We start from the raw sequence: 17,573 nt of genomic DNA, 5'->3' as shown, positions 1-17,573 counted from the left end.
CAAATACCTTTTCCTTACAATTTCCTACTGTTTTAAATCATTTGAAAAATATTCGTCGTATGACAATGGTCTATTACCTACTATGGTATTAATCATATTTTCATACCGCCTTAATTAATTTATAAATTAAATTAAGCCAAAACTTCTAAAATTCATAAAATTGAATAAATTTCTTTTTATATGTACAGTACAATAAGAATAATCTCAAAACGGAAACAAATGCAAGAAAAATATATCCAAAATATATAATTCTTTACACCGAACAATTATTTCTAAATTTATACGAAGATATAAAAGAGCACGCACGGAATAAAGAACTATTTCCTGACAATAACATAATGAAACAATAAAATATTGAATCGATAGCATATAAAATAACATTCCATTATTGATATGCTTTTGTCTACTTTCGTCGTTATTGTGAACTAGGACTTGTTATACCGATGGAAAAGAATCACACAATTTCAAGTGTAATTGCTAACAATGAATAAGTCGATTGCATTATGAAAATGACCGAGAAACGGCCTGATGTTTCCGAAAAAATTCTACGGACAGCGACCTCTAGAATTTTTTCGGGCATTCGAACCTGGATCCCCAGAGCGGTTGCCTGGATTCAATCCCAGATCTCCAAAAATGTAGGATGTATATAACACGCAAAGGGCATTTGGCCGTTGCATGTTATAAATTGATATATTGATCTCATAACTGAATATATTAAAACTTTGAATCCGTTTTCTCTAGATTGCGACATTTATTTTGACACCAGTCCAAACTGAAATATTTTCATTTCACTTTCAACACGAAATCGCGCTAGCAACGATCGCAGATAGATCAAACATTTGTTTCCAGCACTCAAGGTTCTCTTCGGTGTTAGAGCAATGGCTTCTAAGGAAATTTTTCTTAAACATTTTATATATATATTGATATTATTAGTAAATGTTTATAAAAATTATGGGGAAAAAAGTAAGTAGGATTGTTAAATAGCATTAAATCACTTTTTTTAACCGTAAATAATATTGCATATTTGCAGAAAATGATAATTATATCTGGAAAATTTTGGGAATACAGGTATTTTTATGTTTCTTATTTATATAATTGAATTTAAATTAATTAATTTCATGAGCTTTAAACTCTCAGTTTCCCGGAATGATGCAATTTGACGAATCCCAAACGAAAATTGTTGGAGGTTATAAATATGAATTATTCCAAACAATACAGGAAAAATTACAGTTTAGGTGAGAATTATTATAATATCTACTTATATTTTAAATAATATATTTTCATTTGTATATAGTGAAATAAATACATAACTATACAGTATATATAATCTTTCCACCGAATCAGCATAAAGCTCCATGCTTTTTTCCATGCTCATAATAGGGACGATTGGATAGTAAAGAGAAGAGTCCGACATATCCAGAACAGACCATCGAATTCAATCCCAAATCTTCCAATATGGTGTAGGCTTGTCCTTTAAACTCTTCGGCCATCTAGACAGCAAAATTTATAGTAATTCAAAAAATTATGCACTAACGTTCAAATGAAACGTTATTAATACGAATGTAATGGATGGCAGCGGTAATAAGTGATTGCAATAAGTAATGGTAATAAGCAAAGAGACAATTTTCTGTGAAACAACGGTATAATTTAAAGGAACTTTTAGTACGTTATAGGACTTCCTGTTGCATGGATACATGTGTCGAGCATGAAGGCATACAAACACTCTATGTTATATTGCAACAGACTTGCCAATAGATATTGCAAAGTACTCTCCAGAACCCTTACACTCCTAGGATAGCGAAGGAAGAATGCGGTAACGTGACGGAGACATTGGTCGGCCACACACAACTATTTTATTTTTAAATCCCCGTTAAAAATTGCTATTGTAACCCTGTACTGTAAAAAAATACATAAGGCGCAGGATTTCCTGAACGTATCGCTGTTTCAGCAATATTCCTCGTACCATTAATAGTGCTGACCAAATATCACACGTAGTGGTTCTCTAGACAGTCTGTTGTTCAATAGTAAAGATGAAATTGAAGTGCTTAGGGATCTTCAACATATTAACACGGTGTCCATATGATTCCAAACATAACTAGAATTCATCTCTGCAGATAATACGCCCCAGTTTGTTTCAGTCTATGCTTCTCAGTCACGGACCACTGTAAACCAAGCCAACGATATAACTTGTTAAGCTAACGGCAAGATGCTTAACAGTCGCTGTACATGCAAATTTATTTATAATAATTGCCTGCCAATGGTGCAGGAAAAATCTTGTAGTGAATGTCTCTGCAATGTAAACCAAGACGTCGTTGAGCCGTTGCAGGAGTTTCCGTCCGAGTGTTTAGCGCACGGTATGTCCAAACAAATGCCGGTTTACCGAATACTAGCATACCAAACTATTATTGAACAATTCAGGATTACCGGATGTCGAATTAATGAACCTGTATATTGTATTTAAGAGAGAAAATTTTTAATCTTATATTTACCGTAAACAGATATCAGGTAGTTATGCCGTTGGCGACATCTTTTGGAACCAGAACTAAAAATGGAACTTTAACTGGAATGGTTGGACAACTTCAAAGAAAAGTATTATTTCTAAATGTTTTCCTTTCTTATAATAAATAAATTGCTTTAACTCCATATTGAATGCAATTTTTACAGGAAGCTGATATGTCATTCCTTCCACTCTACGTAACGGACGAATATATCGATGCCCTTGTTTATTCCTCACAAGTTACACATTTTTATATAAAATTCATTACTAGAACCCCTAAAAAGACATCTAATTGGAGTTCCCTGCTTCAGCCTTTTTCAATCCAAGTAATGTTAAATAATTCATGAAAAAAGAAGTCATATGTTGTATGTAACTAATAACATGAGTAATTTCTTTCAGATTTGGTTAATGATATTTGGGACTTTATTAATATTTGGTTTTGTGGTACATAAAATCATAAATTTAGAACATGTTGATTTATTCCCATTGTTACGAAGAAATTTTTTCTGGTATCTCTTTGGAACTTTTGTTTATCAAGGTAAATCTTAGTATTTTTTTTTCTTAAAGAATAAAAGCCAATATTTAACGTTATTCATGATTTTTAGGCGGAGATATAGATTATGTTCGAAGACTTCGATCTAGATTTTTAATTGCAATCTGGTTAATGTCGATTATAGTTCTGGTTTGCAGTTACACTGCAACATTAACATCGAATATGAGCTCTCCTGTCATCGAATCCTTACCGACTACAGCCGAAGAATTAGCAATTGCTATTCAAAACGGAGAATATTCTTGTGGAACTGTAGCTCAGAGTCTTATAAATAAAGATTTAATGGTGAATTTTAATTATATTTACTATTTAAGTTCTGACGCTAAAAAATTATAAGTTTAATAAATTTTGTCATTATAAAATCAGACATTACTATTGATAAATATTTTCGAAGTGTTCTACTAATTGTAAACAACTTCCACGCAGGAATCTCCTGTATCAAGCAATAGAATAATAGGAGAACACATCCAAAAGAATAAACATTTTTTTAATGAAGATATATCATGGAAGAAAGTAACAACTAGTTCTTTCGCTCTTATTTCCACTTCGAAAGAAATCAAGAAATTTTATGACGTCTACGGAACTAATAAATTTCGTGTTTCTAAGGATTCAATATTCAAATATGATTTGGCTTATGCTTTCAGAAAAGATTTCCCGCATAGGAAACAATTCAGCAGAATGTAAGTTACAGTCTATTTTAAACGTTTTAAATTTCATTTTTAACCTATTTTATTTTCAATCCATAGAATAACTAGATTATTTGATACTGGTATCATCGATAAACCTAATCCCAACCGTCAAGAAGATTACGGAAAAGAAAAGTCTGATGTAGAGCCATTAATGCTGAATGACGTCGCTAGTCCCTTTGCACTTTTATTTATAGGATATTTTTTCTCACTTTGTTGTTTTATTGTCGAAATTTTCGTTAGAAAAATCAAACCGACTAGAAAGTAGAATAACGTGGGTAAAGAAAATGTTTGAATTAATGAATATAATACACACATGCCCAAAACTTAAGGACAAACACAACTGTTATGAGAGAGGAATGGACCAATCTGCCCCAAGAACACCCGAATCACTCGGTGACGAGCCTGTCACAACGTTGTTAGTGCTGCAACGTAGTTCAAGATGAATATATTCCATACTGACAATACTCTCCGCACAGATAAACACTTTCCACTTATGTCCAACTACTAAATATAACTTTTATTGCTTTGATCTGTAAAATCCTACAAGTTTCTGTGAATTACCTTGTGTTACACGTCGAGTAATATAGTTCTTGCCATATTTGTCTGTATTCGTCTATAGTTCTCTCTATTCGTGTATAAATGTCGTCTGCCCTTAAGTTTCGGACACATGTGTATTTACGTAAGTAGAAAATAGATTATGTAATTCAGTAATAATATGGTAACATTAATACAAAAATGGGAATCTCTGCACTATAGATAATCGAATTATCCATAAAACGTTATGAAGTCCGAACCCAATTCGAATCCCCATCCACGCGGTAAGAAATTTAACACTTTTCGTCAGAATTACGCCATTCTGACGTCATTCCTATATTTTTTTGTAACGGGAAAAGTGTAAAATGACGTCAAACTGACGTAATAGTAGAAGTTATTCTAATAAAACAAATACGATCTTTTCTGGCAGCTATCTTGGTAGCTAATATTTGTTGAAGTAGAATAAATGATAAAAATTATACTATTATCACTCCAACAGTTTAGATTTTAGTACGAACGTATAATTTATTTTAACTTACTTGTAACAGAGCCAAAAATGTTCACAGTTGACAGATAATGACTTCGAAGTTTCTCTTTCAAGTCTTCTCTCTCCGACTTCTTTTTCCATTTATTAATTTTATTAAAATGTTCGTGATGATCCTTTTAAAATTTAAATTAGTTTTTCTTATTGTTATGAAAATATTATAATTTAAACATATGCCCGAAGTTACTATTTATAACATTTCTCATGGCTTAAATAAAATATTAAACATTTATTCCACCAGATGGCAATAACTTGGCATTCATAGATGTTTCTTCTTTTTTTGTGTTAGGCATAGTGTAAGAATACAGGTGATACCAATCCTATTGTTTGACTGCCGATAACTTGTTAGGAATGTGGTCGTACTTCAGACGTTTGCCACTTCACGGGAAGACCATTTTGTATCGTTGTTTACCATTTTAGTTTACCATATAAAACATAAATTGTAAAATATTATGTACTAGTAAGGTTAAGGTAATTAGCCAGACATAACATGAAATTGCAAGGCATTATATGATCCGCTATTAAGAATTATGCTGTACTAGAATTTGTAGCAGAAAAAATTATATGCCAAACCCAAAAATTACTGTCAAATGCATACAGAATAAAACCGTTCGTAATGGACACTTCTAAATAACGGACACCTTTAATTAACGAGCATTTTAACATTTTCCACGCGAATAAAAGACATTCTTATTGTCTAATATGTAATGATTTACAATATTGAGAAACATTAAACATCTCGAAATAAGGACAAACTCATCACTCCCGGTCGGTGTCCATCATTGGGAGGTTATACTACGTCACAAAGCTTTTGGACGAATTTAAAAAGCTTTCGATGGTTTATGAGCTTAAATTACATTTAATAACTAAAGTAATATATAATTTAAACTTTTTTAGAGCATAAAAATATCAGTTTAATGAAGATTTTTAAAATATTATACGCGTATTCAATTAGCAATTTTTGCTAGTAGTTATCAATGGTAAAAATTGGACTTCTACATCGTCACGACATCTGGTGGACACTCGAGTAAGCTCAATCACTTCTCCAACGTCCTCGAATGGGAGTAGTGCCTGTATTCTTACACCATAGTGTAAGAATACAGGTGATACCAGTACCATCATAGCTTCATATAATGATTTAGATAACGTCAGTAAATGATAAAAAAATTACTACATTTAATATTAATACTTTTCTATATGTAAATATTATTTTAGTACGATTTTTAATGAAGAATTGGGAGTTTGCAAAATGGTCATTAATAAAGAAATGTTCCGAATATGATCGGTCTTTCACCCTTTCGGTCGCCCTGATTATCGAACAGGTCAAACTCACGTGAGCACGAAAAAAGGTACCCTCGGTGCCCATAGGAAGGAAAGTATTGCAAATTAAAAATGTGTAACATTTCGGCGATCTGCTAAGATGCCTCCTGTGAAAATTGACTCTTATTTAAGTATTAGACACTTGAAAGAAACCAAGAAAACTCAATGTGGCCAATTTGTTGTCAGGAGCGAACCCGCGACCAACGACCAGTGTTTTGGCTGTGGCCTCGTAAAGCGGCTTTAATACAGATAGATAAGCAAACCAATGACATAGTCTACTTCAAATGAAACCAGCTATATTATTGGTTTGCTTATCCAGCTGTATTATTCGGTTCGTAACCTCTTTGGTTGTTCACGCCATCTTCAGCAGATGCTTTTTCTATGGGAGAAACGTTTCCCAAAATTCTCAAAAACGGAACTAGATAGAACCAAGCAGTTAAAGGATTCTAGATAAATTTTAACAACAATACAATTTAAAAATATTTATTTAATCAATTTTTGAAAGTTTTATTCATATAATTTCGAATAGTTTCTAAAAAAAGAATACCCCTTTGTATTCTTTCGACTTAGTATCGGAGTTGATTAGGATAAGAATGAACAACGTAAATGTCAAAATAATGGCTTGAACGAACATAGATGTGCGTATTCGTTTGCAAGCATAATCTAACTGAAATTAAATTTTGAAAATTATAAAACTCTTAATAAATTTCTATATAAAAGTAATAATATTTTACTTTTTCCACAACGTGGCTTTCATCTCTTCCTAAGAAAGTATCGTTGTTATCATTAATAATGCAGTTCATACTATTTGTTAGAAGAAAAATTTGAGGATGTAAATATAATGAATAAAAAGTTTATGTACGGTCGAACCTCCAATAACGGACACATATAAACAACGGCCATTTTTTCCCGGGAATTTGTTTTGAACAGAAATGCATACAAAATAATTTATTAGGCCGTTATTTATGTTTTCGTCAGAGGTTTGACTGTACAAAATATCAATATAATTTCTGCTTTACTACGTATACGAAATGTTATTATCGTCCTGGAAAAGCAAGTTAATTCTGCTCGAACTAAGTTTATCTTCATCCACGATTTTTGTCAGTACGGCAAATTTCTCTTCTTTATTTGCTCTTGCATCTAACAATTAATAATGAATATAATTAATTTTAAAAATCATATCTTTATTAATAATATCTGTGATTAAATTCAGTTAATCTATTCGTGTTATACCTAGTAGTAATACCTGTACCGTGACTCTTCTCTTGCCTTTTATTATTCCTTTAACTGGTTCTAATTTAAAGGCATTCGTATTTGTACACTTTATCTGTTTATAAAAATGTTTTCAAAGGTTTTTCCTAAATGCTAATTTATTTTAAACATAAATAGTAAACATCTAGAGACTTTATACTTATAACCTTGAAGGCTATAGATGCAGTTCCTCCATTTTTAATAGCAAAGGACTTTCTTGTTATTCCTTCTTTCACATTAAACACTAGCTCTCCGGGTCTTAAGATTATAAATTAATTAACTACATATTTTTAAAGGATTATTATAATATTTAATTCACTCACTCGACTATAATTCTGTTCTCCTTCTTGTTACAATGAAACATTCTTGAACAAATTATTTTATTTCTGATAAAATCTTTCTTTACTAAAGTAAAATATTTTAAAACAGCATGTGCTAAATATAGATTAAAAGTTATTTTAAGATGACTTTTTCTAACAATAAAAGTAATAATTGGTTACATTATTGCTTATTATAAAATAATAGTCAATGCGCATTATACTTAGCTTAGGACTGTACATTAATTGCACGTACAGTTTAAGGAGAGGGAGTCGAAAAAGTACATCATTGTACACGATGGGGAGGGCGAGGATCTAATCATTGTTTATTTGTACTTTTTAGTGTAGTAGTGGCATATGAATTTGTTCTTATAAGCCTATTTTAAAAAAGCATATTTAAAAAGACACAACACTCAGGTTACACATGTAAGAAATGCCACATCAAAATGGGTTGCAAACTTTTAATACAGACTACTTACATCGATATAACCAATTAGCAAACAGCTTGCATCAGTAGTATGCACGCAAACACAAACTCCTCTCACCATACTAAAAATACACATCTCAGACGTCACAGAAAACAACACACAAAATATACTATGACCCGGCCATAAACACAGACAAAACAATCTATTACAACTGATCACACATCGCATTCACTGACCAACAAAACGAAATCTCATACATCATAGATATAACTGTATCAAACACACAACATAATCAGAACGGACATACAATACACAAAAGTCTAGAAACACCTCAACAGCACTTATATGACATTCAGAATGCTGCCATACTTAAACCAGGAAATTGAACACAGATACATACACGAAAACACGTAAACATAATAACAGCTTGTTCTGTATTTATGCCTTTGTCTGGCATAACTTTATGCACCAGTGTATAAGCCAAGTAGGATAAAATCCAATAACGATACCATAATACAGTAATTCTCTATAGTAACTAATAATTATATTTTAAAAATATGTCCATACTACAGCGATCTTTCCTTACGTTTAAACAGCAGTAATTTATATAAATAACCAATTAATTTATTTAAAAAGTAATATGAATCTAGTATTATTCTTTAAAATTTAAGTAAAATTTCTGTATGCAAAATCTATTACTTCTTTGTATAAAAAAAGAGAGTACATTTTAATGGATATAAATAATAATGTTGAGTAATTTCAGTTCAGATATTAAATTTATAAACATTATTACGTTATTAAATAAATATTTACGGTAAATTTCACCCTTGAAATAATTAAAATTATCATTATAAGTATACAGTAAAACCTGTTTAAAACGGAAACCTGAATAAACCGGAATCACACGGTACCGAATATTTTTTCCAGTGTAAAAGGTTTTCGTTTTGTACAGGTTTTACTGTAAAAGAATCCTTTAATTTACATTAATTTTATTTTTATTATGTATATAACGGGTGCATTGACGTCAGAAAATAGACTTTACGTTAATTACTTCTATTAACAACAGATGGTGCTGTTCGATATTGAAACTTTCGCAGTGACAATACAATGTGCTTTACGTCTAGATGTTCGTGAATGTAAGATAAGTTTTTTATTAGTGGAAATTTCGTGAATTAACAGTGGGAAACATGAAGCCAGAAGAGTATAGCAACTCTCGGAAATTCTTAATAATGTTTGTGGGATTCGTAGAGACTTTATTGTTCAGTGGTGTTCTCTTCGGATGGGCGGATTTGGTGTATTTAATGAAGTTAGAAGGAGTCTTTTCGTCTCGGTGTCGAGAGGTAAATGCTCATTTCTTTCACATTTTCCCATAATTTTAAAGCCTGATAACGTTTATAAATTATCTAAATTTAGTTTTCGGTGACGAAACAGAATTTTGATATTCGCTCTCAAGTGCATTATTAAGGTCTACGGAACAGGTGTTATCGGTTTTTGTTTTATAACATCATAAATCACAAAGTATTTAGATATTTTTTAATTATTATCTCGCAGACAAATGGTGTTTTTCGCATCACCAATACTAGATAATGTTTAATTCTTTTCGTAAAATATAGAAATAGTATTTAAAATTTAATTTTATAATTAAAAAAACTTCAATGTTTTTTAAAGCTGTAACGTTAATTGCTTTGGAACAGGATGTAGGTGAGTGTTTTGCGATAAACTACGTGCAGGATGTAAACTTTGTGTTAGTCGTATACCGGTTGCACTTTTTTCTTACTTTCTTAATAAAATGTCTACCGGAAATTTAATTTAAAATTAGTTGTATCGAGGATGATTTCGCTGGGTTTGTTCGTCTCCCAATGAAGTAAAGCACGTAATATTATTAATTACGTGTTAATCTAATTCACTTGTAATGAATTAGGTTAATTAAAGATGTATATTTTGCTTGTATTACCAGAATTTTATAGTATGCATCTGTATGTTTAATACTCAAAATGTCATTATCAAGTTCTTCCAAGTGGCTGAAGTTTTGGCTCAATTCAAGCTCTGAATGATACGTTTAGGACCTTAACAGGGCTGTAGAGCATACTCATAGGAACAAAAAATGTCAAAGGAACCGTTATATTTGGATATTCTTTTGTAGCTTATCATTATTAATGATTAACAAGTTACGTTTTAAATGTGTTAGCGCCTGTCGACCTTAATTATTGTTGTCACCGTGTTTTAGTGTGTTTTAATTTACATATTTTTGTTATAATTCTTACTTATTTATTCAGTTTAATTTCTTCTTAAACATAGCATTTACATTACATAAAAATTACTCTAAATTATTGGACCGTACACATTATATATTCAGTTTAACAACTTATTTCTAATATTGTTTGGATAATTCCCCGCTGTGAAACATTTTGAGGAAAACCTGTCACCTGTATTAAATCAATATAACCGCATTGGAAACGATAAGCTAGATTCAATGCAAGTAAATAAATGTAATATTTTCTGGAATTATTGTTTAAATAATGAAGCAAAATATAGATTCTATTCCCAATTTCTTCGAATAAATATATCTAGAAATTTAATCGAAATTTATTTTAACATACGCCTTGTGAATTTTTGCTGTAAAGTTGTATTTACAGTGCGTATTTACACTGTAAAGCTACATTTGTTTTATCAGAATAGTATATCTTTGTGTACACAATTTGACGTCGTTTTATATTTTTCCATTGCAAAATACTATAAAATGGCAAGACAGGGTAGAGATGAGTTTTGTATAAAAAGAAAATTTTAAATGCTAATAAACGAATAAAATCCGTCCGTCTACATTAGAGATATGACACGCCCTATCTATCTCCCCATTCTCTCGATTTTCAAGCACTAAAATTTAATATCATCGATCCCTTCTAATACACAAACTTCCCTGCAAAATTTCAGAAATTTGTTGTTTTCCAATACCTCAAAGAAGTTCTCACACTTAAAACTAACCCGAAAAAGGGGTTTTCCAACATATTAATGAGCGAATTGGTAGCCGGCCAGAACTTATCGTGTATTGGTACAATTCGTGTTAATCAATTTCTCAACGCATACTGTAATCCTGTTTCGTCGCAGGAGATGACATATTTTTTTTAGAAAAGATTGATTTTAAAATATTCTTTACAAATTAACATATTTTTAATTGAATTTCTAACATACTGTTTATAAATCAAACAATAAAACTATTCCAATTTTAAAAACTTTAAATTAAAATCCGAGTAAAAAGCTACTCTTTAAAATCCGACTTCGAGTGAGTTAAGAAGACAAATAAGGACGAAAAAGATGCTATACTTTCATATTTTTATTAATTTCATTTCCCCAAATGCATTTCGCCATGCCTCATCAGTGGGTCTTTTTTTTTTTATTAAATTTCTTTTTTTATTTTTATTTTTTTAATTTAATTGACTTGGGACTTCCTGTTTATATTTCTTCATTAATTTTGTAAGGTTTTTCTTTATTTCCTTTAACGGATCTATTGGTAACTGTTCATATTCGTCAGACGTAACTATTTCATTTTTCTTAGATTGTAATTCTTCTTTTGTTAATATAACAAGTTGGTGCGATTTATCTGCCTTTACTATGGAAAGGTTATGTTTCTTAAAAAACTTAATTAATCTTTCTGATTTTTTAATCATTTTATTTGCTTTTTTATCAATTATATAACTATTTTTACCTCTGTACTTGCCCAAGTCTTTACTTAAGTTGGCTCGTAGCTGTGCTTTATCCTCGTTGGATCCAGATATTTTCCGTATAACATTCTCAACTTCTGCTACTATCGGATAAGGTTTAGCGTACATTGGTAAGTTCATATTAAGTCCCCAGGACAACAATCTCAGAAAATCCCGTGGTATATCTTTTATCTTGATTGCTGACTTTATAATCATTTTTTCTATTTTCTTGACGTCACCTAGTTGAATACTAGAACGTATAGACTCAGGTAAACGGAAGGTTACCGGTGTATGTTCTTCTCGTAAGAAGCACTGATGAGGCATGGCGAAATGCATTTGGGGAAATGAAATTAATAAAAATATGAAAGTATAGCATCTTTTTCGTCCTTATTTGTCTTCTTAACTCACTCGAAGTCGGATTTTAAAGAGTAGCTTTTTACTCGGATTTTAATTTAAAGTTTTTAAAATTGGAATTCTTTACCGATCCCATTGGTTTTTAAATTTTTTGAATAATAAAACTATTTTCCTACACGAAACAAACAGTCGGATTCTTTATTTGGGCTATAAGGTAAATAATAATTAAGCAATTTGGCATGAGGGAGGCAACTATTCCGCCATCTGTTGTTAAATGCATTAAACAATTTTATTTGTGTTTTTAATTATTTTTGGTTCAGTGTTTTTTATTCATTTTTAAATATAACACTTTATTTTATTGTATAAACTATTGTATATATTTCTTCAGTTTTTTGTTTTGTATTTTAAATATTGAAAATAAATCTACATAAAAATGACTGTTTCATTGTAAATATTTATATTTTGGTATGATTACATTAGTATTAATTTCCATACTTACTGGATAACTACGCGATATCTTATCAATATGAAGGGATCCGGGAAGAAATTTTATCCAAATCTTTCGGTTCGAACGTCTTTCCTCGTTCCTTATCTAAATTAAGCAATTTATAACGATAAACACGAGGTTTGTCTTACGTGACGCAATGGTGCCTTACGCCCAATCCAATCAATTCTTAGGTAATGACTATAATCCGTGATGGCCGAGGCGGTTTCGATTCTTTCAGAGCCAATCGCTCTGGAGTACCCGGAATAGAATCCACGATGGCACCTCACCAGAGATTTTTCGATGGTTGTCTGTTTCGAATCTATCGGGAATTTAAAGGGTGGATTCGAATATATTAGAGTTACATCATAAACTAATAATGTCTAATTGTAGCTAAAGAGTTATAAATTATAACATAAATTGTAAAGAAAAAAAAGTACTTTATTTTTTCCAATTTCGGGATCTCGAGACCACTGGAGAGAGACTTCTAGACGTGCTTAGTGGATCTACATACAATAAACATTAGATCACTTAATTTTATGTTACGGAAATATTAATTTTAAAAATAATAATGTAATAGTTATAAAAAACAATGTTTTATTTTTTTGTCAGTATCAAATTTTATTTTAAAATTCAGGAATACCTAACTACTGCTAATGGAACCAGAATATGCCAAGAACAAGATAATTTATTCGATTTAGCTTTTACTCTTGTAACGTTTTCGAAAGGTTCCGCTTCCATTCTAATTGGTTTATTACTCGATCATTTTGGCCTGCGGATATCAAGGCTGCTAGCAAAGTTTGTCATTTTTAATTTAAATCTCTATTCATTATGTTTTTAGTGTTTATAAAATTACTAATTTAGTGTTTCTTATTTAGCGTACAAGTAACAACAGGATGGTTTCTAATCGGTTATTCTGCCAAATGTAAGTTTCTTGCTTCATTTGAAATGTTTCTATCGAAATACACTGAATATTGTATATAATAATATATCAGTAATAATAGATTTACTTTATTCCTCTTATATGATAATGTTTCTATTAATTTTTTATTTTATTATTGTCTCTTTTAGCAAATCCATACCTTTTATTTCCTGGTTGTTTATTACTTGGACTTGGAGGGAGTCAAATCCGAATGAATAATTTCTTAGTAAGTTGTTAATGATTTATAAATCGTTGTAAGGAGCATCTGTCTTATGCTCATAAGTGGCCCAATGGATAAAACCACTGATCACTGGTAGTTGGTCGTGGGTTCGGGACTGGCCACGTGAAGTTTTCCGGATTTCTTCCGTTTGTGGTATATAGAAGCCAGTTAGTTTCCCTTAGAAATTCGTTTCCGGATGCATCTCCCTTAGCATATCGCCTATATGTCGCGTTGTCATAATAGAATGAAGCCAAACCGAGAACTTGTATAGGGCTCAGAGTATAGTGAATCCTCTTTGTCCTTTAGCAGGCCCCTTTTGCCATTTTTAACAAATAAAATATGTAGAACGTTTCTTTATTAATAAAAGTATTTTTAAACATTTCCTGTTAGTAAAACATACACTTAGAGATTTATACACTATAAACATATAAAAAGGTTTCTTTAAAATTCAAAATATTAGTTTATAAATATTTAACTTCTTTTTTATGCTTTGTTATATTTCAGATTGCAAATTTATTTCCAAGCCAAAGATCATCTGTTATCTCTCTCTACAATGGAGCATTCTGTGCTTCGGCAGCTATATTCCTCTTAGCTAAAGTAAGAGAGAGAGTTAAAATTGCTATGAATTATATTTGTCATATATACTTATACAAGTGTGGCCGAAAATCTGCTTGCCAAATGAGGGCAATCGCTGTTGTTATTCCAGATGCAATAACGACCAAAAGTAATCATGCTGACTCCTGAACGAGTGGAGTTCTTCATCCAAGACACTGAATGTTTTCCTAAATTTCGAGCCTTCACAGCTTGATGGTGCAGCTTTCCGTGTTGCTCTATGATTGTCCCCAAGCAATAAAGCAAGCTCCACTCGTTGTTCAGGGGTTAACGTGATTACTTCAGGTTGTTATTGCCCCCGAAACAATAAGAACAGTGATTATTCCCAATTGGAAAGCGACTTTTTTGGCCATACTCTACACAATTTCTTACTTTTGTGATAATTTACTATGCTGTTTTGCTATTTAATATTAAATGTTTTAATGGAAAATATTTAAATAAGTGATATTTAATGAAAACCAATAAAATTAACAATTATTTTTTCTATTTTAAGTTTATATATCCCTACGGTTTTGATGTGAAAACATCATGCGTGTCCTTGGCTGGGTTATCTGGCTTAATGCTCATCCCTACAATGTTTTTACTTCCTGTAAAGACGATCGAAACTTCCGATGATGATTCCCCCGATATTTTTGATAGTTCCAGGATTGTATCAGAGAAATCTTCATCAATTCATAAAAGTGAATCTGCCCATTTCAATGTTAACACAGCTAAAAATAATTTTGAAAAATCAGCAATTACTACTACAAAGACAAAAGGTAATGCCTAGGCTAATATTTTAAAGCTATGCTGAACGAGTTCTTAATTTCAGTGTTTACTTTTCATAGATTATGGAAGTACTAGTGAAAATAAATCATATGCTATCAAACCTGATGTACATAGTCTTCAGCAGTCATTTTTATCTTTGGATTATTTACTTCATCTTATCTGGTCCTGTGTCTTAGGTTTAGGTCTCGCCGTGTATGGAGGAACTTTCGATCATTGGGTAGAAAGTATTACAGACGATGTTGAAACTGGTGATTATAAATTATAATTTGTAACATTAACAAGTGTTCTATAAATTTATAATAGTAATTAGTGTGTTTCTTTTATTCTCTAGTGAGCAATTTGATAGAATGGTTTGGTTTCTGTCACATTCCAATGCTTTTAATCGCACCCTTAGCGGGAATGTGGTTAGATTATGGCCTTAATGCAGCAAAGAAAGGTAATTTTAAAGTCAAATGAAATTTCTAAAAAACGTTAATCAAATATATTTAAATATATTAATTATATTATTAACAGAAGACGACCCGGTTAAAAGAATCAAGATGGCAAGGTCAACAGTATTTTGGTGTTTGTTTTTAACAACCGCAGTTCAGTTGATACAAATTATATGCATGTTTTTTAACTCTGTTCATATTGTATATGCAAGCTTGTTCATTTTTATATTTAATCGACCATTAGTAAACGCTCTTAGTGTAGTTTATCTTCGAATTTGGTAAGTTCTTATTAAAAAAATATTGTTTTTATTCTATAAAAAGGCGTGTGCAGGGCTTTAAAGAAAAAAAAACACTACCTTATAATCGGTGATTCTTGGCAATACTGGTACCAAGGACGACGCCAGCCAATGGGTAAGGGGGGGGTCAAGATGATGTAAATTGATAGAGGATATGAATTGTATGTAAGTAAAATAGAAACGATTCATAAAGTTTTAATCATTTACTATGTACCGGAAAAGAAATATCTCAAATAAAACATTTTCTTTAACTTACAAGAAGCCTAAGAAGATTATTTTAATTAAAACTTAGCATTTAAATAACTTTTTCGAATTTCTAGGGGAGGGCAACTGCCCCTCTGCCCCTTCCCCTGGCGACGCCCTTGACTGGTACACCACCCCGTGCACGCCTTTGATTCTATGATTTGTAAAATTTATGCTTTAATATTTTTTTTAACTAGAAATTTGAAGAAAAATATATTTTTTTATAATTCTATATTTCAGTTTTCCCTCGAAGCAGTTTAATTGCTTACTAGGAATATTAGGAACAACGGCAGCTATATTTTCACTTGTTCAGTTCCCAATATTCGTTTGGTTTGGATCTGATGCTTTTGCTGTAAGTTTAATTTGTATAAAATATATCAAAGAATTTTCTTATGATAATTCATGTATTTTAACATTTTCTACGAATGTTAATCAAGCTTTTACATCATTGCGATTTAAATTAGTAATTATATCGAACTGAAAGATTCACTGATTTTGGTCCCTAAACTATCGCCTTTTACTTTCCCTGCTGTTATGTAAACATAACAAGGGATATACTTATAAAACCTTTTTTATATTTTTAGTTATTATATTGATAACAAAATTTCATAACAGATGGCGCCACACACCAATTTAATTTACTTATTTTGCTTAATAATATAAAAGTTATTTTTTAAATAAAACCTCTTAACAGCTGGTAAAGTTACGGACTTTTTACATACTTAAATATATTTATCATTTTCATAAATTTTTAGACTGGGACAAATGCGTTCTAAGCTATGCGTTTTGTATGTTTCATCCACACTTGTGGGATGAAACATGCAAAATTAAACACAGGGTATTCCAAAATTTAGTTAACAGTGTATTTATACAATAATAACATGAAATATGCTTTTATAGTTATGTTTAATATATATTTACGTAATTATTAGTTCATCGGCAATATTTTTAACTATATTTTATAAGAATTTATTTTAGAATTATTTATATTAATGAAACATTATATTTTTCAGGCTAATCTGTTGGTAGTAATACTGATTGCATTATGCTTCAGCAGTCCATTTAATTTATTACTGAAGAAAACATGACATATAAACGCAGCATTATTTCACATCTGTTTTTTATAATTTGTAAAGTAAATTATCGGGTTATTGTAAATATATTTAAACTGTAGTTGTACAAAGGTGTATTTGAATATAAATTTTAATAGCATGTTGTTTTTTTCCTAAAAATACTTCGGTTATAATTAAATTTATACACTTAGTACTGTAACACGAACTCTTTAATATAACTATACAAATTACCTAGAAATTTTACTGTTTATTATTTTATAAAATATCAAAATCCTCATGGAGAATAAATCAGTTTGAATGAGAAATGGTTAAAAAATTTTTCTTTTAAATATTTGTGTACAT

General features: G+C 30.7%; 3 protein-coding genes and 1 long non-coding RNA gene across 6 annotated transcripts; 3 read left to right on the top strand and 1 right to left on the bottom strand.

Moving 5' to 3' along the window:
- The first annotated feature begins 1,144 nt into the window (after nt 1–1,144).
- LOC136974046 (uncharacterized) lies at nt 1,145–2,741 on the top strand. The gene is made up of 3 exons (XR_010880584.1): nt 1,145–1,235; nt 2,499–2,589; nt 2,665–2,741. It is a non-coding gene; the product is annotated as an uncharacterized lncRNA (long non-coding RNA).
- A 137-nt stretch (nt 2,742–2,878) lies between these two features.
- LOC136974019 (glutamate receptor ionotropic, delta-2-like) lies at nt 2,879–4,001 on the top strand. Its single transcript, XM_067268787.1, has 4 exons — nt 2,879–3,035; nt 3,103–3,332; nt 3,474–3,727; nt 3,794–4,001. Exons 1-4 carry the CDS (start codon nt 2,879–2,881, stop codon nt 3,999–4,001), a joined length of 849 nt encoding a protein of 282 aa, XP_067124888.1.
- Nucleotides 4,002–6,660: 2,659 nt separating this feature from the next.
- Nucleotides 6,661–7,874, bottom strand: LOC136974045 (uncharacterized). 3 transcript variants are annotated; one of them, XM_067268820.1, is made up of 6 exons: nt 7,709–7,874; nt 7,546–7,643; nt 7,368–7,421; nt 7,157–7,274; nt 6,869–6,938; nt 6,661–6,801 (listed from the first exon to the last, which is right to left on the bottom strand). In XM_067268820.1, the coding sequence occupies exons 1-6, from the start codon at nt 7,747–7,749 to the stop codon at nt 6,667–6,669; spliced, it is 516 nt and encodes a 171-aa protein (XP_067124921.1). In that variant the 5' UTR covers nt 7,750–7,874; the 3' UTR covers nt 6,661–6,666. The 3 variants fall into 3 exon arrangements, with proteins under 3 accessions (XP_067124921.1, XP_067124920.1, XP_067124922.1); XM_067268819.1 differs by having other exon boundaries at nt 7,368–7,461; nt 7,553–7,643; XM_067268821.1 differs by having other exon boundaries at nt 6,661–6,797; nt 7,368–7,461; nt 7,553–7,643.
- Nucleotides 7,875–9,188: 1,314 nt separating this feature from the next.
- LOC136974043 (equilibrative nucleobase transporter 1-like) lies at nt 9,189–17,370 on the top strand. Its single transcript, XM_067268818.1, has 11 exons — nt 9,189–9,470; nt 13,304–13,464; nt 13,545–13,591; nt 13,738–13,814; nt 14,313–14,405; nt 14,914–15,178; nt 15,248–15,436; nt 15,520–15,624; nt 15,702–15,897; nt 16,399–16,510; nt 17,172–17,370. Exons 1-11 carry the CDS (start codon nt 9,318–9,320, stop codon nt 17,244–17,246), a joined length of 1,473 nt encoding a protein of 490 aa, XP_067124919.1. The 5' UTR covers nt 9,189–9,317; the 3' UTR covers nt 17,247–17,370.
- Nucleotides 17,371–17,573: the final 203 nt, after the last annotated feature.

This window comes from Centruroides vittatus, unplaced genomic scaffold (genome assembly GCF_030686945.1).
Source record: "Centruroides vittatus isolate TY-2023 unplaced genomic scaffold, ASM3068694v2 contig_337, whole genome shotgun sequence".
Lineage (NCBI taxonomy): Eukaryota > Metazoa > Arthropoda > Arachnida > Scorpiones > Buthidae > Centruroides > Centruroides vittatus.
This window is presented reverse-complemented; position numbering and strand designations above follow the sequence as displayed.